The sequence below is a fragment of the Camelus ferus genome, chromosome 13, assembly GCF_009834535.1.
Source record: "Camelus ferus isolate YT-003-E chromosome 13, BCGSAC_Cfer_1.0, whole genome shotgun sequence".
Taxonomy (NCBI): Eukaryota; Metazoa; Chordata; class Mammalia; order Artiodactyla; family Camelidae; genus Camelus; species Camelus ferus.
In genome coordinates this window covers 12,944,299-12,967,755 of record NC_045708.1, presented here as the reverse complement: position 1 = coordinate 12,967,755, position 23,457 = coordinate 12,944,299, and the positions used below count along the sequence as shown (strand labels likewise).

The 23,457-nt window shown below is 47.5% G+C and overlaps 1 protein-coding gene across 8 annotated transcripts in view; it reads left to right on the top strand.

Annotated features, from left to right (window-relative positions):
* Positions 1-23,457, top strand: part of UBR4 (ubiquitin protein ligase E3 component n-recognin 4) — a 122,407-nt gene that overhangs the window by 89,063 nt on the left and 9,887 nt on the right. For all 8 annotated transcript variants that reach the window (XM_032495312.1, XM_032495313.1, XM_014562225.2 and 5 more), the window contains 21 exons: positions 1,791-1,920; positions 2,045-2,202; positions 2,920-3,029; positions 3,694-3,835; positions 4,542-4,623; positions 4,947-5,120; positions 7,015-7,136; positions 8,038-8,235; positions 8,925-9,005; positions 11,261-11,348; positions 11,980-12,107; positions 13,018-13,125; positions 13,600-13,719; positions 14,438-14,628; positions 15,083-15,256; positions 15,611-15,710; positions 19,284-19,502; positions 20,408-20,521; positions 21,498-21,640; positions 22,090-22,215; positions 23,257-23,451. In XM_032495312.1, the coding sequence (XP_032351203.1) occupies positions 1,791-1,920; positions 2,045-2,202; positions 2,920-3,029; positions 3,694-3,835; positions 4,542-4,623; positions 4,947-5,120; positions 7,015-7,136; positions 8,038-8,235; positions 8,925-9,005; positions 11,261-11,348; positions 11,980-12,107; positions 13,018-13,125; positions 13,600-13,719; positions 14,438-14,628; positions 15,083-15,256; positions 15,611-15,710; positions 19,284-19,502; positions 20,408-20,521; positions 21,498-21,640; positions 22,090-22,215; positions 23,257-23,451 (2,903 nt within the window). The remainder of the gene's footprint in view (positions 1-1,790; positions 1,921-2,044; positions 2,203-2,919; positions 3,030-3,693; positions 3,836-4,541; positions 4,624-4,946; positions 5,121-7,014; positions 7,137-8,037; positions 8,236-8,924; positions 9,006-11,260; positions 11,349-11,979; positions 12,108-13,017; positions 13,126-13,599; positions 13,720-14,437; positions 14,629-15,082; positions 15,257-15,610; positions 15,711-19,283; positions 19,503-20,407; positions 20,522-21,497; positions 21,641-22,089; positions 22,216-23,256; positions 23,452-23,457) is intronic.

Genomic DNA, 23,457 nt, shown 5'->3' with positions numbered 1-23,457 from the left:
CTGAGGGATCCTCCTTCCTTCTCTTTGGTGAAAATTTATTTTCCCTCAGAGCTCATTCCCAGCAAATAAAAATTGGTTCTTGATTGCAAAGAGGAACCGCTTCCCCGCGTAACTGTCATTTTTTAAACAGTGTGAGGTGAAAGATTTCCCCAGGGTTCTTACCCTCTAAGCACCGAAGCCCAGTGCCTGTATTCACATTTTGCTTAGTTTTAGCCTAGATTGAGCAGCGGTTCTCAAAGTTCAGCTCACAGATCCCTAGGTGTTCCCAAGACGATCAGGGAATCTGTGAGGTCAACGTTATTTTCATAATTTTCCCAAGATTTTTGGCACTCTTGTGGCCTTTGTGCTGAGTGCAGAATCAGTGCGGTAGGGCTGCTGGTGCTGAGCGTGAAGAGGTGGGGGCGCCCTGCTGGGCTCGGGGCCGTGCTCTTCACTGCCGGCAGTTTCATTCAGGAGCATCCTTGATCATGCATTACAAATTAATTTTAGTAAATCTTGGCGCTTGAGTACCAGTCTTCTTAACATTCAGTGTGACAGTGTGGGAGGTACGCATACAGTCAGTCTTCTGTGGCATGCTGAGGTGCAGTGGGCATCCTGGGGAAAAGCACTTGTGTGACTGGGGTGCAGGGTGGACCAGCTGCTTATTTCGTGGAACCTCATTTGTGCTCATAGAACGACTGATGGGTGAATTGTGGTTATTCAGAATTGGGTACTTGGCAGACATTTTCTTGAAAAGTGAATGAAGTGAACCTGTCACTTAAAGAGGAATTGACGTAACTCAGTGAACCAGTGTTATGCAAATGACCAGGGCAGGTTACCGAATCATGCATCAGTAGAGGATGAATTTTAGCGGAATGGAATATGAAAGATTTATTGATTGATTTCAGATTCCACATTCCCGCCAACCTTTAAGAACCTATACTTTGTTGAATTTTTGATTTACTATCAAAAATCAAAATTTATTAAAAAACCTATTAAAATACTCTCTTTTCCAACTGTGTATCTGTGTGAGGCTGGATATTTTTTGTATTCCGCAGCTAAAACAATGTATCACAGCAGTTTGAACTCAGAAGCAGGTATAAGGATCCAGCTGTCTTATTAAGGCAGTCATTAAGTGATTTAAAAAATATAAAACATTTTGTGCCACTCCTTTCTCTAGATTATTTTTGTTTTGGAAAATATAAAAAAAGTCATTTAGGTTGACAGGTATGGATTCGTTCTTAAATGAATTAGTAATATTCTAAGAATTACTGAACTTTAATTTTTAATATGATAAATATCAATGGAAAAAAACCACACATACAAGAGCTCTTTGGAAGCCTCAGTAATTTTTAAGAGTATAGTGATGTCCCGTGGCTGAAAAGTTTGAGAACCACTGGTTTGGAGTGCTGTCTGGGGCTCTGCTGTGAGGCTAATTCTGATTAGTAATAGCTCTTTAAATTCTGGAGACTGCTCAGTGACCCCTTGAAGATTTATTTTGGGGAACTACAAATCAGCCTTGGGATAGGAATTACTGTGTGTGGCTATAGGACTGTCTGTAGGAAGCCAGTTACATCTTATCCTGCACTGTCAAAATCAGTGACCGTGAGCTCAGCATGCAGGTGCTGCTGCTAAACTGGATCAAAATGCTTAAACAGGAACACATACGGGGCATGAAAGTTGTGCATGTTGATCCTTCTGACCTTCTGGCCTTTGTGTACGTCCCCTTGGGGTACCAGTGCCATTGTGTTGGGGCTGGGGCTCCGGTGTGCCCTGGTGCTCTCTCACCTCGGTCCGCTTTCCTCCTGCAGGATGTTCCGGTCGAGGCCCTCACCACAGTGAAGCCGTACTGCAACGAGATCCATGCCCAGGCACAACTCTGGCTCAAGAGAGACCCCAAAGCCTCCTACGAAGCCTGGAAGAAGTGTCTTCCCATCAGAGGTGTGTCTCTCTCTTCAGGACTTGGAAATCAGCCATTCCTACCCCTGTCCTGACAGCCCCACCGCCCCCCTCTTCTCCCCCTTTCGCTTTTCCTTACCTTTCCCTGCACCCCTTTGCCTGCTAGGGATTGAGGGTAACGGGAAGTCCCCCAGCAAGTCAGAGCTCCGCCATCTCTATCTGACCGAGAAGTACGTGTGGAGGTGGAAGCAGTTTCTGAGTCGTCGGGGGAAGAGGACATCCCCCTTGGATCTCAAACTCGGCCATAACAACTGGCTGCGGCAAGTGAGTGGCCGTCTCCCGCACCCCTCGCCCTACTGTGCTGGCCCCAGATACTGAGCAGAGTGTTTCTGCTCCTCCCTGCCTGTCAGCTCCGCCTGCTCTTCTTTCTCTTTGCTGTTCTTGCTTCCTCTCAGATAGGAAGTAGGTAGAGGATCTTGGTTGCAGGCGCTGGCATAGTGGACTGGCCGAAACAGAGCTCTTCTCCACCCCTTCATCAGGCTCCTACTCTCTCCTCTCCTCCCGGAGCACTTAACTCAGTGCCTCAGTTCACCGTTCCACTTTTCATGTCTTCTGCTGTCCATTCCCTCTTTCCAACTAATGCTTTGAAAGATTAGAGTAACTATATTTTAGAGAATCCATTTGTCCATTAGCGTGTAACATAAATACTTAGTTTATATTAAATGTAAGTATTTAGCATGTAGATGTCTCCAGAATAGAATTATAGAAAATACCTGCTTGTCTTTTTTCCTAGTTTGGTCATCTTGGGTATGTTCTCCAAACTACTTGATGGAGAAAATCTCCATGAGGAAGGTGGCTCTTAAGCAGCCTCTTTCCCAGTCTGCAGTGGTCAGACCTTGTGTTAGCTGGTCATTCTTACCTTTAACCTTTTCCTGGAGAGGTGCTCCGAGGACTCCTTCTGGATGGGTGGCCCCCTGCTGGAGGCCTGGCAAGACAAGACAGGCCATCCCCTGAGCCAGGGCTTCTCTCTATACCCTGCAGGTGCTCTTCACTCCAGCAACGCAGGCTGCACGGCAGGCAGCCTGTACCATCGTGGAGGCTCTAGCCACCATTCCCAGCCGCAAGCAGCAGGTCCTCGACCTCCTCACCAGGTACCATTTTAGGGCGGGATGGGCAGCGTGGCTGGACTTCTTCTAGAGCCCCTCCTGCTTTCCCATAGATCCATAGATCAGAGCAGTGGGAGGCACACCTGTGCTCTACCATCTCATTCCTTGTAGAAGACCACAGGAGCAAAAAGTATCAAAAAGCTCAATTAAAAAAAAGTTTTAGAAGTGGTAGTGGTAGTAGTAGTAGTAACAGAGCAGCAGAACCAGCGGCTGGTGTGAGATCTTGTGAGCTGATAAATGAGTGGCATGCATTACTCTTTTAATCCTTACTTGGGCTTGAAGTGGTTAATTAATTTGTCCACTAGAAGATCAGAGTTGAATCCAGTCTAATTCCACAGCCCACGTTATTAGCCATTAAACGCTGTGGGAACTTGCCTTGTGAGTGGCTCAGTCAAAACTGCAGTCTCGCAGCCCAGATAGCCACCATTCGTATTTTGCTGTTTATTCCAAATGTGTGTAGTTTGTGGCATCACATTGCCTGTTGTGTGCTCTTGAGCTCTTCCCAAGTGTGGGGAGTTCCCGAGTGGGGAGTTGGGGTTTTCTCAGGTCCCTGAAGGACAGCAGAGACAGGAAAGGTGGCAGAGCACGGAGGATCTGTTAGGATTGTTGGAGGTATCTGAGCTCTCAGTGCCCTGTCTCTCCGTGGCAGTTACCTGGATGAGTTGAGCATCGCTGGCGAGTGTGCCGCCGAGTACCTGGCTCTCTACCAGAAGCTCATCACTTCAGCTCACTGGAAAGTCTACCTGGCAGCTCGAGGCGTCCTGCCCTATGTGGGCAACCTCATCACCAAGGTAGCCCAGCCCAGGAGAGCCCCTCTCCCTGGCTCTGTTTTCATTGTCCTCTTTCTCTCCGTAAACCTTGCAGTGGTCTTCTATGCTGAGAAGAAATATTTGTTGAAAATGCAGGCATACCTCACTTTATTGCATTTCACCGATATTGCATAATTTTGGTAAATTGAAAGTCTGTGGCAACCCTGTGTCCAGTGAGACTATTGCTGCCATTTTTCTAACAACATTATTTTAAAATTAAGGTATATGTGTTGGTTTTTTAGACATAATGCTGTTGCACACTTACCAGACTACAGTAGAGTGTAGATATAACTTTTATGTGTGCTGAGAAACCAAGAAATTGGTGTGACTCACTTTATTACAATAATTGCCTTAGTGCAGTGGTCTGGAACCAAACCTGCATTATCTCCGAGGTATGCCTGTAGTGTTTTTATGACTTTATTGTATTTATCATAAAGATGTAGCAATCTGTTTAGGGGCATTTAGGCTGTTCCCCCTTTTTAAGCAGTCCCTTAACATCATTGCCACTGTCCTTGGCTTCTTGAGAAGGAGTTCTGCAAAGGTGTAGCCTGAGGGATCATTAGAATAAAATGACAGTGACTATGGAGTGTCTTTGGTTTGTGCTACAAGCTGCCGGACCAGCGGTGGAGTTGACCAGTGTTGTGGGCAGTGCTGTCACACTCACTGTGCTTGTTATCATCCTGTGTAGGAAATAGCCCGCTTGCTGGCCCTGGAGGAGGCCACCCTGAGCACTGATCTGCAGCAGGGCTATGCCCTCAAGAGTCTCACAGGTAGAGAGAGCCCCTTCCTTTAGGGCACCCTGGGTATAATTTGGGAACCGACCCTTAGTTCCTGGGTGCTGAGGTTGACTGTCGTCCCTCCCTGTTGACCATAGTGCATTTTAAGTTCTGCATTTTTCTCCTCATTGATGGGTTTACATTTTTGAACGCCTCTCGGCTATTGCTTAGTTCACGGCGTTGAGCACCTGCTCCATGCTAAGCACCAAGGTAGCTTTTCCCTGCCTTTGAGTTGCTCATAATCTTTTGAAGACATGGACCTTCTTTGCTTATATTTTCAATTGAGCTCTTGCAGTAACTTCTTCCTGTCCCCACAGGCCTTCTTTCCTCCTTTGTCGAGGTGGAATCCATCAAAAGGCACTTTAAAAGTCGCTTGGTGGGTACCGTGCTGAATGGATACCTGTGCTTGCGGAAGCTGGTGGTGCAGAGGACCAAGCTGATCGATGAGACCCAGGACATGCTGCTGGAGATGCTGGAGGACATGACCACAGGTAGCAGCGCCCGGGCCTGCAGCCCAGGACCCCATTGTCCCCTCTGGCTCCACCTAAGTGCACTAGTCAGATTTCCCCAAGTTCCTCGGAGCCAGAGCAGGGGCCGCAGACATCTTTCCTTGAATGTGAGGAGGAGAAGAAATTTCTCTCAAGACTGTTGGTTCTTGGGGTTGTGGAATTCCAGAGCTGGGCTCAGTCAGTTTGGGCTTTTCATTTTGAGCTCATAGTTAATGCAGGAAGAGGTCAAGAGTTCTCAAATTGGTGTCTTTTGTTGGTTCTGGAAGATTCTCAGCCGTGATCTCCCCAGTTGCTTTTGCTCCTGTCTCCCTTGTGTTTGTGGAGCTCCACTCTCACTCTGCCGTCTGGGTCTCTTCACCTCCTTTTCATAGTGTTCATCTCGTTGTATCTTTATGCTGATTTTAGATAATTTCTTCTGTTCTGTGCCATGTCATTCAGTTCATTCATTTTTGCTTCACTCTGTGTTATCTGTTTAGTACACTGATTGAATCCTCACAGTTCTACATAGATTTTATAGTCTTTAGTTTTGTTTTTACTGACATTCACTGTCCCTTTTATACTCTTTTCAGCCTAGCAAACATGTTTCTGTGTCTGGTAACTCTAAAGTTTGAAATGTTTATTGTTCGAATTGTGTTTTGGTTATTCTGGCTCTTGCTTATGGTGCCTTAAAGCTTTTTGCATTTTGTGATTTTTTTTTTTTTTGACTGCAGGCTTGTGTTTGGTGTGTTTATCTGTGGAAATTCTTCAGGACCTGAATCAAAGATGGGTTTTTCCAGAGAAAATTTGTAATTGCTTCTGTGAGGCATCTCAGGGCACTGCTATCCCAGAGCCACCTTCAACAAAGTTCTGAACTTAGATTTTTCAGACCTCCTAGGTAGTTTAAGCCTCAAACCCCTGTGAGGGCAGCTTGCTATGAGTTCTCAGGTGTTTTCCCTCTTTGCTCAGTGCCGCAGTTTAAGGGAAGACAATTTCCTTTCATTGACTTGCTTGTGGGGAAAGGGAGTTATTTTTAGTTGACCGCTACACCAAGGATGTAGCTCTTCGGGGTACCAGATTTACATCTGTATATGTGGGGTGTGGGGGCTTCTGCCAGACTCTCCACCTTGGTGGATTTGAGGCTTTGTATCCAGCTCTCAAATCTGGGTGTGTTAGGGAAACCAGAGTTCATGGCAAAAATCAGCCTCAGTGTTTTGCTAACCTTCCTGGGTTCCTGATTTTTCTTAGTTTTTGGCTTATAGTCTTTGTTCATGTGGCAGTTCAGTGATACCTTTTTATTTAGTATTTTAAGTTATTTTTAAATGGAGAAGTGGAAAGTAGGTCAGGGAACACAGTCTACCGTGTTGCCTGCCACACATGGAGGTCCTCCTGGTGCCATTTTCAGCTCCCGTGCTGAGCTGGTTTGTGACCTTGTCAACTGGGCCCTTTTCAAGAGTATATTACTTTTTTGTATGACTTTAAGTTATTTCTTTGGCTTATAGAGGGCAACCTACCTAATCTTGTAGGATGAAGCTGAAAACTATAACTTCCTTTTGACTTGAGTGCAATGCAGTTAGGATCATTATTTGGCATTTTTGAGTTCCTATTTTGGGCGAGAGGATACAAGGTTATAACTCCAAGAGGGAGCAAGACATGTACACAGCTGCCCGATGCTCTTTGTTGACTTGGTTATTAAGGCTTTCAAATGGAATGTGATCTGAGTATAAAAACCAATCACTTTCAAGTTTCTGATTGAAATATTGATATTGCCACATAGGGCATTTAAAGACTTACTAGGCAGAGAGAATCTGTCAGTGACGGAACTTCACTTAAAGTCTCATCTTCATTTCTGTGTGAGAAGCTCTTTCCTAACTGACTTGGCCACATTGATTCCTGGCAGGTACAGAGTCGGAAACCAAGGCCTTCATGGCCGTGTGCATTGAGACAGCCAAGCGCTACAATCTGGATGACTACCGGACTCCTGTCTTCATCTTTGAGCGGCTCTGCAGCATCATTTATCCCGTAAGCAGTGGTGCTTCCCATGGTTCTAAGGGTGTCGGCGTGAGCCATTTTGCAGGAAGACTTTTGGTGACTCCTTATAGTCATGGGCAATCTTACCAGCTGTGGGGCCATTTAGTCAGTGTTTTAGGAAGCTCCACTGATGTAAAACAGACCAGCCTCACACTTTTCCTGTTCCTGATGATGGGAAATCTAAAGACCTTCCTTAGTCTTATTTCCTAGATTCAAGGTCAAGCCAGTCCTTTTTTTTTTTTTTTTTAATCCAATATGCTATGAAAGAAGCTGTGTTGAGTTAGAGCATAAGGAAATTTTGACTCCCTTCCTCCCTTCCCCGCCCACATTTTGTGCATACATGTGTATTTGTTTCCCTAGCCTGAACTGTATGTGGAAGCATGTTATCCAGAGATCCCGTTATTGAGGAAGGATGAAAAACACCAGTGTCCTCAGTTAATGATGAGACTGAGAGATCGTCAGGGTTGAGCTTGCCTGAATATTATGCAATATAGAGAAGACCCTTTTCCTGACTTGAGAGTCACCAGCGGCAGAGTCATCTGGCCCCAGATGGGTTAGCGTCGCATGAGACGAGCAGGAGGGGGAAAGCTCCCTCTGCCCTCACTTTAGCAATACAGCTTTCATGAGTTACTCCTTATCTGCTTAATTTGTTAGGCTTTCTCTTCTAACCACCTTGAGTTTCAGAGAAGATGCTTGATATGTAAGGCTGTGTGAATTATATTTGGACTTTTGAAACCACCTCTGGGCTTCCTGTCCTTTATATCTGTCAATGTGTAAGGGGCTGGATGAGTTTGGTGTGCTTCCCTCAGAGTGTCCATGGACAAGGTGGTGTGGCCTAAATCTAAGAGGCCTCTGCCATCCCTTCTGATGCTTCCTTCTCTCTGTCCTTTAGGAGGAGAATGAAGTCACTGAGTTCTTTGTGACCCTGGAGAAGGATCCCCAACAAGAAGACTTCTTACAGGGCAGGATGCCTGGGAACCCATATAGCAGCAATGAGCCAGGCATTGGGCCGCTCATGAGGGATATAAAGAACAAGATTTGCCAGGACTGTGACTTGGTGGCTCTCCTGGAGGATGATAGTGGGATGGAGGTAACAAGCATAGGACGCCGCTGTCGTGATTAAGCACATGGGCTGGAATCAAATCCAGGTTCCTCTCCCTTAGTAGCTGATTAACCTTGGACATCTGTAAATGGGGGCTGGTGATTCCCACCTACCCACCTCACCTGGCGTTCAGGGTAATTGCCTGTAGTAGGCTCTGCCAGTGTCAGGCATGTGGTAAGCGAATGGTTGGTGGCTGTTGCTTGTCATGGCATAGGCTTTTACTCTTGTTGCTCGGGCAGAAGCTTCCCTGTGATTCCAGGTTAATTAAGCTCCCTAAAGACTGGCACTTTAGCCCCTGTGCGGATTTCTGGCCCTGGGTCTGGGGTCTTCTGGCAGACAGCACTAGGTCTGGAGTTATCCTGTACATGGTGAAAAGCATGTTGGGTAAAATAGAGAAAAGTGCTTGTGCTGGTGCGCAGCCTGAAGTGGGCTCAGGCTAGGAGAAGGTTCTCTGCAGGGGTTTTTGACCTCGAGTCCATGGTTTGGGTTAAGGCTGTTGTAACCCCTGAAATTGTGCACAGAATTCTGTGTGTTGTGCACACACGTGCGCTTTTTAGAGAAGGAGAGATGGTAGGCCCCAGATGCACACACATTGCGCCATAAAGTGCCCTTTGATCTTAGAATGTACTTGCCTTACAGTTGTTTGGAATAACAGCCTCGTCTTCTTTTCTGTTCAGCTCCTAGTGAACAATAAAATCATCAGTTTGGACCTTCCTGTGGCTGAGGTTTACAAGAAGGTCTGGTGTACCACGAACGAGGTATGTGCTTATTTTCTTGGGTGTGGTTTTACTTTTTCTGACTTACACAGACTTGTGCTAGGAATGTTGTTAATCGTCCTTTGCCCAGCTTGTAGCAGCATTTAAGGAACTTTCCTTCCCTGTTGGTGTTTAGAGAAAACCAGTCCCCTGTCCTCCTTATGAGGCATCTGCCTGGTGCCAACAGAAGGGCTTTGGGGAGGCCAAGAGTCTCTGGCTGTGTGCATCCAGGCTGGGCAGAGTCTGAGGAAGCTGTGATGGGGATGGCTTGCTGTCTTGTACCCTTTACGTACGGCGTCTCTTAACTGAGGTTAATCCTCAGCTTTTCTGGGCTTGCTCACTTTTCAGAGCATTTTCTGGTGCTGTGTCAAGCAGCATAGTTTCTATTTTACTGGTTGGGCAGTTGAGACTCAAAGGGCAGTAGTTCTTGCGGAAGGAAAAGGGAAATGAAGGAAGGGAGGTACTCTGGTCCTTTTGGATACTTCAGCTGTTTGTCCACTCAGGGAAGTCTTAGATACTCCACTCTCCCCTCCCTACTCTTCTCTTAATCCCTCTCTTTTGTTCCTTCCTTTCCTGTCTTCCAGTCTCCCTTTGTTTCTTTCTCTCCTTCCCTTTCTTTCCATCTCTTTTCTCTACTAGGGGGATTTTTAGTAAATGAATCAACAAATGTTAAGTAATTGAATTATAGTGAACTAGTGTACCAGTGGAACACAGCAAACTTTTTTATATTTAGTCTCAAATATTTTTGTAGAGTTTAAGAAACTAAATTGGTAGTGTACTATTAGTACATTTTGGCCTTTAATTTGTTACATATTTTTGTTTCTCTCCTTTCTCTTCTACTGTGCTGGGAATCCTGGTCAGTGTTTACTGTTGGTCTGCTGCCAGTTGGGTGGATATAGCACCATTGGTAGTGGGACATGCAGAGGTCTGCTCCATCCACTGCATCTTAGTCACTGACATTCTGGCATCAAAACAAAACGATACAGATTTAATCCTCAATGCACATAAAAAATTAAGACCAAGCTTCTGTGGACAGCCTTGTAAATGGTGGCATGGAACCCAAAGAATACACATGGGTGTCTCCTCTTTTGAACATGAAACAGGGTAGAATTTGGGGATCGTTTGTTTTCACATGAATGTGCTTAATCCACCAAAGGGTTCTTCTGGCAAAGTCCAGTGTTTATGGCAGCTTTTTCCTTGGGCCTTCATCAACTTCCCTTCTTACTTTACTCCCTGTTTCCCTGATAAACAGTCCATCTCTTCAGCTACTGGTAAGAGCCTGTTTTCTCTGTCTCTGTCTCCTTCTGTCCATGGTCTATGGCTGTTCCCTCTCTTAGTTCCCTCTGGGCTTCCACAGCTGGAAACGCTCTGGAACTGGCCTGACAGGTTCCCTCCCTTCAGAGTCTCCTCTCCTAAAGCTGAGCGTGGCTTAGAGACAGGCAGGCGGAATTAGTGTGATGCCTGTTCTCTCACTTAATTTCATCTAATGCGACTTCAAGCCCCCGTTTCTTGCCTCCAGAATGAGGATAATGCTCTCTGTGCTAGAATGCCTAGCTCGGTATCCGGTATAGAATGAAGTCTCATTTCCAGTTTAGGAAAGTAGCTGTAATCTTCTAATTTACGAGACTTAATGCTGATCTTTCTATGAGGTTGTAGGTTTTAGCTTGAGGAAACGTGGATGAATCCTCTCCTTGCTATATGATTATATGAAGAACTCAGGATCTCCATAGGCAAAGCTTGGTATATTCTGAGTTTTTTTTGCTTTTGATTCCTGAGACTGGAATCAGAGCTCTTTGATCAAATTGACTTCCCTCGTCCTAATTCTTTAAGGAGGGTCCCTATTGATTAGAGAGATTTTCTACTCCTGAAGGAGGCTTGGAAATGGAACTGGTCTTATATCTGGGTAACTTTGAAAAAGCTGCTTAGCCTCAAATAAAGGAATAATGTAAAGTGCTTAATTAGGGCTTAGCACAAACAGTAAATAATAGTTACAGTTATTACATAGTTTTAAAGAAATTAAATGAGATAGTGTCTATAAAATGCTTCATACAATTCCTGGCCTGTAATAGACCCTAAATAAAATTAGCTTCCTTTCCCTGAAGTGAATTATAGTGCATTTGGATTCTAGATTTTGTGGTTAAGACCCTGTAGAGAAGTAGAAACTGTCCAGATTGCTGAAGCATTAAGCAAGACCAGGTGTTGAGTCCTTTTGCATTTTCTGGGCTTGTTCACATTTCTCCCCAACCTTCTCTGCTTAGGGAGAGCCCATGAGGATTGTTTATCGAATGCGGGGGCTGCTGGGTGATGCTACCGAGGAGTTTATTGAGTCCCTGGACTCCACCACAGGTATGGCCCTGTTCACAGACACTGCTGCACGTTGGATTTGAGGTTTGGGACCAGTGAGCAATTCACATCCTGGGACTTGGGGGTATTCTGGGCTAATACTCTCTGGTAACTCTGTTCAGAATTGAGGGGTGTTGGAGGGTGGGTATAGCTGAGTGGTAGAGCATATGCTTAGCATGCATGAGATCCTGAGCTCAATCCCCAGTACCTCCATTAAACAAATAAATAAGTAAAATAAGAAAGTTAAAAAAAAATTATAAAAAACAGGATTGAGGGGAGAGTGCTTCTCTGGGGAAAAACAGTTATCTAGGACCTCATTCAGATACCTCTGGGGTTGGAGGGAGACTGCAATTAGCCAACAAACTTGAGTTCAAATATGTTTATTTAGTTTTTTTTTCCCATTGGTAGTTATAATACTTATATTTTCACATTTGAGTGTGTGATTCTAATTGACTTGATTCTTTAAAAACTACAAAAGCTGGTAATTTAATATCTGTTACTGACCCCTTTTATTGACTGCCTTCTCTATTGGAGGTATGGAAAAGAGGAGTAGCTGTCAGCCTGGAAGAGGGCTGTGCTTTTTTCCTGTCTTCACCTTCCCCTCCATTTCTGCTTGGCTTCCCTTTTCCCCCAGATGAAGAAGAGGATGAGGAAGAAGTGTATAAGATGGCTGGTGTGATGGCCCAGTGTGGGGGCCTGGAATGCATGCTCAACAGACTGGCAGGGATCAAAGATTTCAAGCAGGGACGCCACCTTCTAACAGTGAGTTGGAGGCTGCAAGGTGGGACCAGCCCTTCTGCTTTGGGAGAAGCCCCTGTGGAAGGCAGCTGGTGGCTACTGTGCTGTTTAACCCTAGAGGGCAGCACGGCGCCGCGGACCAGGGCCAGCCAGTGAAGGAGCTGGCAGCTTCCTTGGCTCTTGACTCTCAGACTCCATCTCCAGCTGCCTTCTTCCCGGCCCCCTGCCTAACCTCCCAAAAAACAGTGTGATGGCAGCCTTCTGCTGTATTCCTTTAGTCATACTTGGAACCGAGGTTTAATTGTCTTTCCCCCCAAAATGTGCTTGTGTCAATTATTATTATTGCTTTTTAAATAGATTTTATAAGTAACTCATTTCTTATAGGATTTTATTTGAGTGTTCATCCAACTATCTCTCTAGGAAAGAGTAGAGGCTTCCAAAGGCACCACAAATACTACACTGTTATCTTCACCTTCAGGGTATGTGAGAGCATACACTGTGCCTATGTTTTAAATGATCTACATGGTTCTGAGCTCCCACAGGCCATGAGCTTTGGGTAGTTCTGTTTACTATTAACATTATGTTTACTGTTAGTTATATTAGAGTCCGAGTTAGTACTGGAATCTCCCCCAAGACAACAGAGCATCACCTGTTCCATTAGGATTTGGTGTCACTGCCATAGCTTTGGAGGTGGTAGCGATGTACCCAGACCGTGGCAGCTACCACTGGAGAACATTGCTGTTTACAATACCAGTCTACTAGGAGATCCCAGCCACCTTATCATGACCCTTAGGGAACCTTCTCCTGCTGTCCTCTGTATTTTAGGATAGTGTCCGCTTACTGTACATGACCTTCCCGGACATTTCTTTCCTGCTTGTCCCCACATCGTCACTCTCAGGTGGTCTCATGGGTTTTGACTGGCTTTTCTTGTCAGGTGCTGCTGAAATTGTTCAGTTACTGCGTGAAGGTGAAAGTCAACCGGCAGCAGCTGGTCAAGCTGGAAATGAACACTCTGAACGTCATGCTGGGGACTCTTAACTTGGTAAAGAGCATGGGCTGTCAAAGACAAAGAACGCGCCCTCAGATGAAATGGATTTGTGGCCTTTTCAGGCCCTTCATCTGTCTAACTGATGGGCTCAGAGGCTTGAATTATTCACGCTGTCCCTTATCCTCCTGCTGGCTCACCCCATGCTGCTGCCATGACACCCACATCATGTTTCTTTCCTGAATTCAGATCAGAGGCAAAAGGACCTTAGTCCCTACAACAGTCCAGACCGCACACAAATGGACAGTTAGTGCCATTCGCCTCAGGGCAACCAGAAAGAAATCTGAAACATCACGTTTTCACTGTCCTCAAAAGCCCACACACTTCACCCCTACCCTTCCACCCCACCCTCCATGCACGTACGCTGTCTCTGGAAAATAAGGCATGAAAAACATCTTTGAGGAGCAGATCCCATCAGCAATGAATGGTTGTGGTCATACCCCTGGAGTGACTGGGTCTCCCTCTCTGCAGGCCCTCGTTGCTGAGCAAGAAAGCAAGGACAGTGGTGGAGCAGCTGTGGCCGAGCAGGTGCTTAGCATCATGGAGATCATTCTGGATGAGTCCAACGCCGAGCCTCTGAGTGAGGACAAGGTGAGTGCATCTGCAGACTCTGCCTCACTGCCAGCCACTGGCGTGTTTGTGTCCAGCTGTGTCAACCGAGATCTGCTGAACCTGCTCAGCTCATAGGAATGGCAAGGCTCAACTAATGGTGACATCATTGCATTGAAGCCTGAGATCCGGATTCAGAGGCAACAAAGTTGCCAAGGAGATTGTTTCACTCAGAAGCTGCTCCTTAATGAAGTCCTGGCTGTCCCAGCTGATAGACAGAGGCTTAGTGTACAGCCCCTCATTTCACAGTGGAGGGAACTCCAAGTCTAGAGAAATGAACTGAGCCATTTGTTGTCATATATCTGGTTACTGCGTAGTTGGAGGCCTAGAACCCACACTGCCAACTCCCAGTTCAATTTCTCTCTGCTTAACACTGCTGTGCATTCCTTCATTCTTACTGATGTTAAGGCTAGAGATACCACCAAATGAATCTCAGGCAGCCAACATTCTCTTGGGGGAGCAGGAGATTGTGTTGGTATATTTTGACCACCTGGTATTATTAACAGAGCCACCATGGAGACTCAGAAAGTAATTTACGAGATGGCCTTCACACTGTTGATTGTTCCCCAGGAAGTGCTGAGACACTTTTCCTAGGGATGACTCTGATGGAAGTGGATGACCTTTAGGGGTCTGGTATTGGCTATATATAGCTAAAGCCCCGACCTTATTAATGGGGCTTCCAACTCCCTCCTTATTGCAGGGCAACCTCCTCCTGACGGGTGACAAGGATCAACTCGTGATGCTCCTGGACCAGATCAATAGCACCTTTGTTCGCTCCAACCCTAGCGTGCTCCAGGGCTTGCTTCGCATCATCCCATACCTTTCCTTTGGAGAGGTGGAGAAAATGCAGATCTTGGTGGAGCGGTTCAAACCTTACTGCAGTTTTGATAAGTATGTTGCTTAGACTCCAGACAGCTGAATGAGAATCCCCAGAAAAACCCTGAACTAGTTCTGCGAGAATAAGGAGGAATCACCTGAGTTTCTACTAGATATTTGTCTGCCAGCCTGGCCTTTAAGGGACTCGGTCTAAACTGGGGAGTCAATAATTAAAATACACTGTGTTAAAGTAGCAGTTGGCAAGGCAGAGAAGGTGAAGTGGTTGGTGACATGGGAGGGGGTATGACAAGATGGAGGAGAATGCGAGAGAACGTTGGGAGCTTGGGGGATGTGGCAGGCAAGAGGGAGAGTGGCAGGAGCCAGGTCAGAAGGGTCTCTGTGTTATGCTCAGGAGCTTGGACTTGAACCTAGAGTTCAGGTCTAATCATTGAAGTCAAGTCACTGAGGATTGTTAACCAAGAGAATAACATGATCAGCTTTTATGGTCGTCTTTGCTCTTTCCTCCTAGGTACGATGAGGACCACAGTGGCGATGATAAAGTCTTCCTGGACTGCTTCTGTAAAATAGCAGCCGGCATCAAGAACAACAGCAATGGGCATCAGCTGAAGGATCTGATTCTCCAGAAGGGAATCACCCAGAGTGCACTTGACTACATGAAGAAGCACATTCCCAGTGCCAAGAAGTAAGGAGCCCCTCTGGCAGGCGCTGCTGCCTCCCCTCTTCCTGGTGCCTTTTCTCCTTCATCACCTTGGCATCCTTTTGCCTTCCTTGGGGTCTCCCTCCCCTCCTGGAAACTAGCGAGGTGACCACGCAGCCACTGCAGAGTCCTTTGGGGCTACGGGCAAGGATGGCAGCTTAGCTTGTTGGTTTCTGTTTAGAGTACTCGTTTCTATCTGGTTTCTCAGCTGAGGCGCGTGGTCCTTTGTGATTCTTTATGGTGTGCTTGAAGGGTCACGTCTAAACAAGCCAGAACCCACAGCCAGTTCCTAGGGGGCCTTTGCTTCTCTGGCCTGCTGATAACACCTTTGTTTTGCAGTTTGGATGCTGACATCTGGAAAAAGTTTTTGTCTCGTCCAGCCCTGCCATTTATCTTGAGGCTTCTTCGGGGGCTGGCCATCCAGCACCCTGCCACCCAGGTGAGTAACCGGCATGCACACAGACCTTCTTCCTGAGCAGGACACGTGCACACTCTTCTCATCTCCTGCGACAGCTGCCTTGATTAGCCTTGAAACATGACTGCCCTAACATAGGACTCCTAGAGTAGAAGGGACTCTCTGAAGCATCTGGTTCATCTCTGTTTGTGGAGAGGATTGAGATCCACTTGTGATTTCCTCATTCATCTCATCCTTATGTGGGGCTTCATTATCTCACGGCTCAGCTGAGCAGCAGTTGCGAGGGTGTGGCTGGCCAGAGCATTAAAACAGTTTTGATTTTTTTGGCCACAGTCCCTGGGACACTTGTAATGCCATCACTGCCATTTTCTGCTCTGCCTCCGGCAGCCGAAAACTTGGTGGGTTCTCAGGGAGGCCCACCTGTCCACTGCGCCGCCTGTCCCTTATAGTCACTGGGCTGGGGTACTGGTCACCTTCACAAACCCTAACTGGCCCAGACAGGTGGCCAGACTGGATTTGTTTTTTTAACTAAACTTTTTATTTTGAGATAATTTTAGATTCACAAGCAGTCATTAAGAGGTAACACAGAGAAATCCTTGGCACCCATTACTAAGTCTCTCTCCCTGGGAACATCTTGCAGAACTGTAGTAAATTATCACAGCCAGGGTACTGACGTCGATGCAGTCGAATTCAGGACAGTTTCATCACCACAGGGACCCCTCTTGTTGCCCTTTTATAGCCACGTCCACCTCCCCCAACCTGGCAGCCACCTCTCCATCTCTGTAATTTTGTCATGTTAAGAATGTGATAGACTAAATGGAATCATACAGCACGTAACCTTTGGGGACTGGCTTTTTCACTTGGTGTAAGTTTTTTGTGGTGCGTCCTGTTTGGTGTGCATATCAGTAGTTTGTTCTGTCTTACTGCTGGGCTGTGTCCCCGTTGGGGTTGCACCACTGCCTGTTTAACCATCACCCATTAAAGGGCTTCTGGGTTGTTGCTAGTTTGAGGCTGTTACGAATAAAGCTGCTGTGAATGTGCGTGTACAGGTTTTTGTGTGAATAAGTTCTCACTTTTCTGGGACAAATGCCCAAGGCTGCAGTTGCTGACTTGTGTGGTAGTGCATTGGTTTGCTTTACAAGGAACTGCCAGACTGTCCTCTGTCTGGAGTGGCTGCACCTCTCTGCGTTCCCACTAGCATGCGTGAGCAATCCGCGTAGTCTGCGTCCTCCACAGCATTTGGCGGTGTCACTATGTTTTATTTTAGCCTTGCTGATAGATGTGGAGTGACGTCTCGTGGTTTTCATTTGCATTTCTCTACAGGCTAACAACGCTGCACACCTTTTAATGTGCTTCATCTGTCTGTCTGCTGTGAAATCTGTCCATATTTTTTGCCCATTTTCTAATAGTATTTTTTTTTTAAGGTTGAGTTTTCAGAGTCCTCAGGACTGCATTTTTTTTCTGTTTAGAGCAGCCTACCTTGAATATAGTTGCGCGTTCTCACTTGGTAATCTGTTCTGAGAACTCATTCCAACAACGTGGCTAACTGATCACAGTAAAGATTCTTTCATATGTCTTGCTCCGATAACTATTGTTCTCAACTTTTGTTCAATTCAGTGGAGACAGTCATAATTAATACCTCTTTGTGGAGATAATTCTTCCTACGTAAGAGTTTTTTCACTTATTTTTCCCCCAGCTTGGAACATCTTTATTTTGAATGTGGGTAAATCAAGGGACAGAACAGTGATTTGGCAACACAGAGCTGAGAATTCAGGTCAGGGGATTCCAGGCTTATTCTTAGCTACTAAATTGAATTACTTAAAAAATAAGGCTTAATCTCTGACCATTCGCTTCTCTTTCAACACGTATTTATGTAGTGCCTGGCGTGCGCCTGTGCTGGGTTAGGCTGAGGCAGTGTTGGTGAACAAGACAGTCACAGTCTGTGCCTTCTGGGAGCTTCCTGTCTGGTGGAGGATAGAGTTAAATACGTAGTGATAGCTGAGCAGGGGTAAGTGCAGTGTGGAAGGGGGCAGAGGAAGGAGGATTTCTAATGAGGGGAGTATGGCACCTGCAAAGGCTCAGAGGCAGGAGAGCTTAAAGCACTCCAGGAATCGGAAGGCAGTTGCATTGAAGGTGAGGCATGGCAAGAGCTGTCGCTGGAGACATGAGCTTCGGTCCAGATCACATTCTCCAAGGAGAGGAGTGTGGTTTTCTCCTGAGGATAGTGCCCCTGGCCATATTTTAGAAGATGAATCAGAAGGAGGTGAGATGAGAGGTCGAAAGAACAGTTGGCAGGCTTTTACAATAGTCTTGGTGAGAGGCCATGGCAGCGGGACTCTGGTTAGGGCAGTGGACAGTGAATGGATTCGACAGAGTTCTGGGAGGTGGAATAAATGGGATTTGGAGATGGGTTGCATGAGGGGGAGTGAAGAGCTGGATGAATGGAGAACTCTCCTCAGTGCCTGGATTAAGTGACAGGGGAGTGGTGGTGTCATCAGAAGAGATGGAGAGCCTAGGAGGGTTGGGATGAGGTGGAGGAGAGTCCGCTCTGTTAGACTATTTTTGTAACTAGAACGTAAGCTTCAGGAGGGCAGGAGCTTTGTTTCCCCAACACCTGAAACACTGCTTCACACACATGTGTGTGCATACATGCACAGCAAACACCCGGAGTGTTGAGTGTAGGGTTCCTGTGGAACATTGAGTAAGCAGTTGAACTATGAGCGTTGAGGACCGTGAGATGTCAGCTAACCTGAAGTTTTGCTGAGGTACAAATTTGAAGCATACCTGCTGTGAAAAGAGATTTACGAGCTAGTGAGTGACCTGGGTGCTGAGCTCTCACATTGCAAGTTGGCTTTGTTGTTTTGATTTATTGTCAAGTATGAATTGTCAACTCACTAGTGATGGGGTGGTGTGGATTTCTCAGTGAGCTTGCGTGGAGAGCTTTTTCAGACTCTACACTTGCCTTCAGTGTTGTGATGTTTTCCCATCCCCGTCAGTAGTGTGGTGCTGTAGTGTGGTACCAACATTTTTAAGCATAGGGTTTTTTTTGGTTTACTTTTTACTTTTTTTTTTTTTTTCTCTCATCCCCACTTCCCCATGTAGTTGTACCTCTGGAATCCCTAAGTTGAGAAAACTCCTGTGCTCCTGGGTTTGGTGACCCCATATGAAGAACTTAGCACAGCCCTGGGAATGCCAAGGGCCTACTGTGCCCAGTGTGGTCATGAGTTCACCACTGAGGCCTCGTCAGCTGCTGCTTCTCCAGGGAATCTTACCTGAGCTCCTTGCACTTGGACTGTGCTGAGGGCTTTGCATATGTTACCTGAGTCAGTCATCACAGCAGCCTTGACACTGCCCCCCTCTTACAGAGAGGGATGTTGAGGCTGGAGAGCATGGTGACCAGTCTGGTCAGTGGCAGAGCCTCAACCTCTTCCATTTGTCCAAATCTCTTGAAATGTAAAATCAAAGGATCTGATTGAAACCAAGTAGATGACATGAGATTGTGCACATTCTGTTAATTTTTTTAAACCTTTAAGCCCCTGAGAAGAACACTTGGCTACATAATTGGAGGCCTTCATCTCTCTGGTCCCTTCTTGGCAGGTTCTGATTGGAACTGACTCCATCACAAACCTGCATAAACTGGAGCAGGTGTCCAGCGATGAGGGCATTGGGACCCTGGCAGAGAACCTGCTGGAGGCGCTGCGGGAACACCCTGACGTGAACAAGAAGATTGACGCGGCCCGCAGGGAGACACGGGCTGAGAAGAAGCGCATGGCCATGGCCATGAGGCAGAAGGCTTTGGGCACGCTGGGCATGACGGTACGGCCGCGTGGTCGTGCCTGCCCTGGTGATGAGGTGTCAGTGGCACAGTGTGGACAGAGTCGGGTGGGGATAGGTGAAGGCGAAGGCTGGACGGTGGGGGAGGAGGACGGGGCGGTAGGGAAGGAGGTGTGCTGGGCACTGTGCTAGAGGCTGCACCTTGTCTGACTTTCCCAGCAACCCTTAGAGATGGGACTGTCCTTGTTCTGCTCTACAGATGAGACTTGGAGGTTAAATGACTTAACAAGTTCACGAAAACGGGAAAAATGGTGATAACCGTTGTTTATCAAGGATTTACCATATGCCAGCCACTGTGCTTAGGCACCTTACTTGTAAGATTTTATTTAAGCCCTCAAGTGGTTCTGTGAGGTTGGTATTATACCCATTTTCTAGATGAACTAATTGAGGCCGAGAGGTGATGTAAACAGGCCAGGGCACGTAACTAACAGGTGGTTGACAGGCATTTGAACCGGGTCTGTTCAATGTGAAGGGCTCTGTGCTCTTTTCACTGGCCCACCGTGGAGGAAGCAGTAGCCTTTTCCAGACTAACACACTTTTGAGTGTCAGCAGTTTTAAAACTCCCATGGGAACAGTAAGTGACTCATACTGCAACAGCCCTTGGCAGCTGAGACTTGGTACTGCTGGCACAAAGAAAGGGGACTGTTTCGGTGGCAAGTGGCGGCGTGCCAGGGTTCCAGCTGGATGGTTTCCTCTGCTTCAGTGGTTCCTGTAGGAAGAGATGGCAGGAGAATCTGGGTCTTTACCCTCATTAGAAGCCAGCTGAAGAGCTTTCCTTTAAGTCCTTTAGTGTATGTGGACGGTCGGCCCTGTGTCTGCGAGTCCCCAAGCTGTGGTGGGAGGGTGGGTGGATCACCGCCTGACCTGCCGCCTGGTTCCCCCTACAGACGAATGAAAAGGGCCAGGTTGTGACCAAGACGGCGCTCCTGAAGCAGATGGAGGAGCTGATTGAGGAGCCGGGCCTCACGTGCTGCATCTGCAGGGAGGGGTACAAGTTCCAGGTACGGCTGCTGGCCCTGCAGGCAGTCGTGAGGGCCTGGGCTTGTGGGCGCAGCCTGGCCCCCTGTCCCGGTGGCCTCCCTCTCCTGTTCTTAGGCTAGAGTCAAGGCTCATGTCTTAGGGCCAGCTGTCCTCTTTAAAGGCAGGAAGAGAAACTGATTTGAACATTAGTCAGATCATTGTCTTCATCAACACTGTCACCATCAACAACCACTCATTGGGTTCCTTCTGTACGCTGGGCCCTGTGCCCGGAGCCTTTGTGTAAACTGGCTAATTTTATCTTTAAAACTGTAAAAAGCCCTAATTTATGGATGAGAAAACAAAATTCACATAGCAGAGCCCGAGTTCTAGCCCAGGCTGTCTGACTCCCGACCTGAGACTTCAAAAGACACCACGCAGCTGCCATTGCAGATAGCTGGGGGAGATCAGGACCCCGGCTTTCTAGGCTTCACCAAACTAGATTTACATCTGAAAGGAGCAGAACAGCAAGGAACCAGTTTGCTCCACTAAAGGCCGTTTTAAAAGGCATCCTCTTCCTCTCCAGCTTAAATTTATGCTTAGCACCCAAGTCCCTTGAAGGGCAAGTACCCTGGGCCACAAGCCCTGCGAGTCCTGCTGCGACACAGGCTCCTTGGAGCCTTTTGGTAAGTTTTGAAAAGCAGGTGACTTACCAAGAAGGCACTTTATTCTTCGTTTTCAGATACATGAAGTAAAAACAAAAGGGCAGTTCAGGCTTACATTTCTGCCCTTCTATCTGCGCAGCATCCTTTATTTTGGTTGCTCCCCACCCGTATTTCCCTGGGGCTGTGCCCAGCCAAGTGCTTAACCAAGAGACTGAGGGGCTCACTGTCACCCCCTCTCCCGAACACATCCCCTCCTCAGAAGGCAGGCACTGGGGTCTCCTCTGCTCTCCTGCACCCCTTCCCGCACCCGCCTTTGAGTTTCTCACCTCTCCTCCTGCCCATGTTGTCTTTGCAGCCCACCAAGGTCCTGGGCATTTACACCTTCACCAAGCGGGTAGCGTTGGAGGAGATGGAGAACAAGCCCCGGAAGCAGCAGGGCTACAGCACCGTGTCCCACTTCAACATCGTGCACTACGACTGCCACCTGGCTGCTGTCAGGTAGGCCTGGCTCTTGCGGAGTGGCTCCTTCACCATGCCTCTCCTCAGTGTGCATAAGCTCTAGACCTGGGTCACTGCGGGGAGTGGGCAGCTTGCTCAGGGCCGGGACGGGGAGTGGGTGGGACCACAGCCCCGAGGTTTCAGTTCTCTTCCTTAGTCTCTGGGAAGTAGGCTGTCCTCCCTTCAACGATGGCAAGAGCCATTCCTGCCATTTGACCAGGAAAGTACACTTGGCTTTTTGCCCAGGGCTGCTAAGAGCAGTCTTGCTGACCTGAAGCAGTGAGGCCGGTGCTGACCATGTCGCAGTACAATGGCTGGTTCTCTCTGTGGTCGGGCACATGAGCTTACTTCCTTGATGTTAACAAGCCCTTCTCTACCTCACTCAGCCAGCTGCCTGGTTGCCAAATTAATTCCAGCAGTCACTTGTCCCTGCTCTCCTCCCAATCTAGGCTGGCTCGGGGCCGGGAAGAGTGGGAGAGTGCCGCCCTTCAGAACGCCAACACTAAGTGCAACGGGCTCCTTCCGGTCTGGGGGCCCCACGTCCCTGAGTCAGCTTTTGCCACCTGCCTGGCAAGGTGAGTGTGGAGCGTTTTGCGTGATGGAAAGAGGATTCTCAGGAGATGGGGGAAGATCAGCTGTCAGTCCAGCCGCCAGGGGCACCATGTCCTGTCAGCTTCAACAGGAACCCACGTGTTTCTCTGCTTGCTGACAGGGGAGCTGTCCAAACGGAGGGGCTCTGCTGGGAGAAACCAGCGGTCTCAGCCTCGCGTCTGGCGCAGCGCGTGCACTCTCCAGCGATCTGCCGCCTTTCCTCCGCTGCTGTTCTAGGACACGAAACACAGGGCCCCTGACTTGGTCCTCGAGGCCAAAGTTTCCCAGAGTTTACTTTTATTTCTCTGAGGTTTAAATAATGAAAATAGCCTAATGGCATGGGGTGTATCTTTCAGAGCCTCCCTGGACCTAAAATCCAGAGTAGAGTAGCTAAACCTTCTTTGAGGTCCTCATCTCTTGCAGATGCCTTGTGGAGTGGTGCCCTACCCCAAGTCCTATTTTAAAGCTCAGGGATGGAAAGGTACTTACCATAGACCAGGTACTTGGCAGTGATAATGATGAAAGTAATGTTGGGCAGTGTATTGAAATGCTTACCATGTGTTATTATTACACACGTTCTATAGATGAAGAAATTGAGGCACAGAATTAATCAGAGACAGAGCCCAGATAGATGATAACGTATATTGACATAGAAAAAAACTTCTATTTGGAGGTTGAGGCGATCAGGAAGATCACCCTGTCAGTCAGAATCAGTACGTCCTACATTGCTTCTTCCAAAATGTACTTCCAGATGTGGTCACAGTATGTCCTATGACATTGGTCCATCAAGAGATGGGCTCTGCAAAACCGCACGTTCTCATCAAAGCTTGGAGAGCATCGCCTTCCATCACAGTGGAAATGAAAGTGGCCCCTGCGCTTGTCTTCCAGCCCAGCTCTTGTCCTTGACTCTCTTTCGTTCTCCGTCCGTATCTGTGTAACCTTCACAGCCAGCGGCCCGATGAGGGGCTCTGCCTTCCCAACAGGGAACTTGATTCCATCTCACTGTCTGTTGTGCTTCTCCCCAGGCACAACACTTACCTCCAGGAGTGCACGGGCCAGCGGGAGCCCACGTACCAGCTCAACATCCACGACATCAAGCTGCTCTTCCTGCGCTTCGCCATGGAGCAGTCGTTCAGCGCGGACACCGGTGGGGGCGGCCGGGAGAGCAACATCCACCTGATCCCGTACATCGTTCACACTGTGCTTTACGTGCTGAACACGTCAGT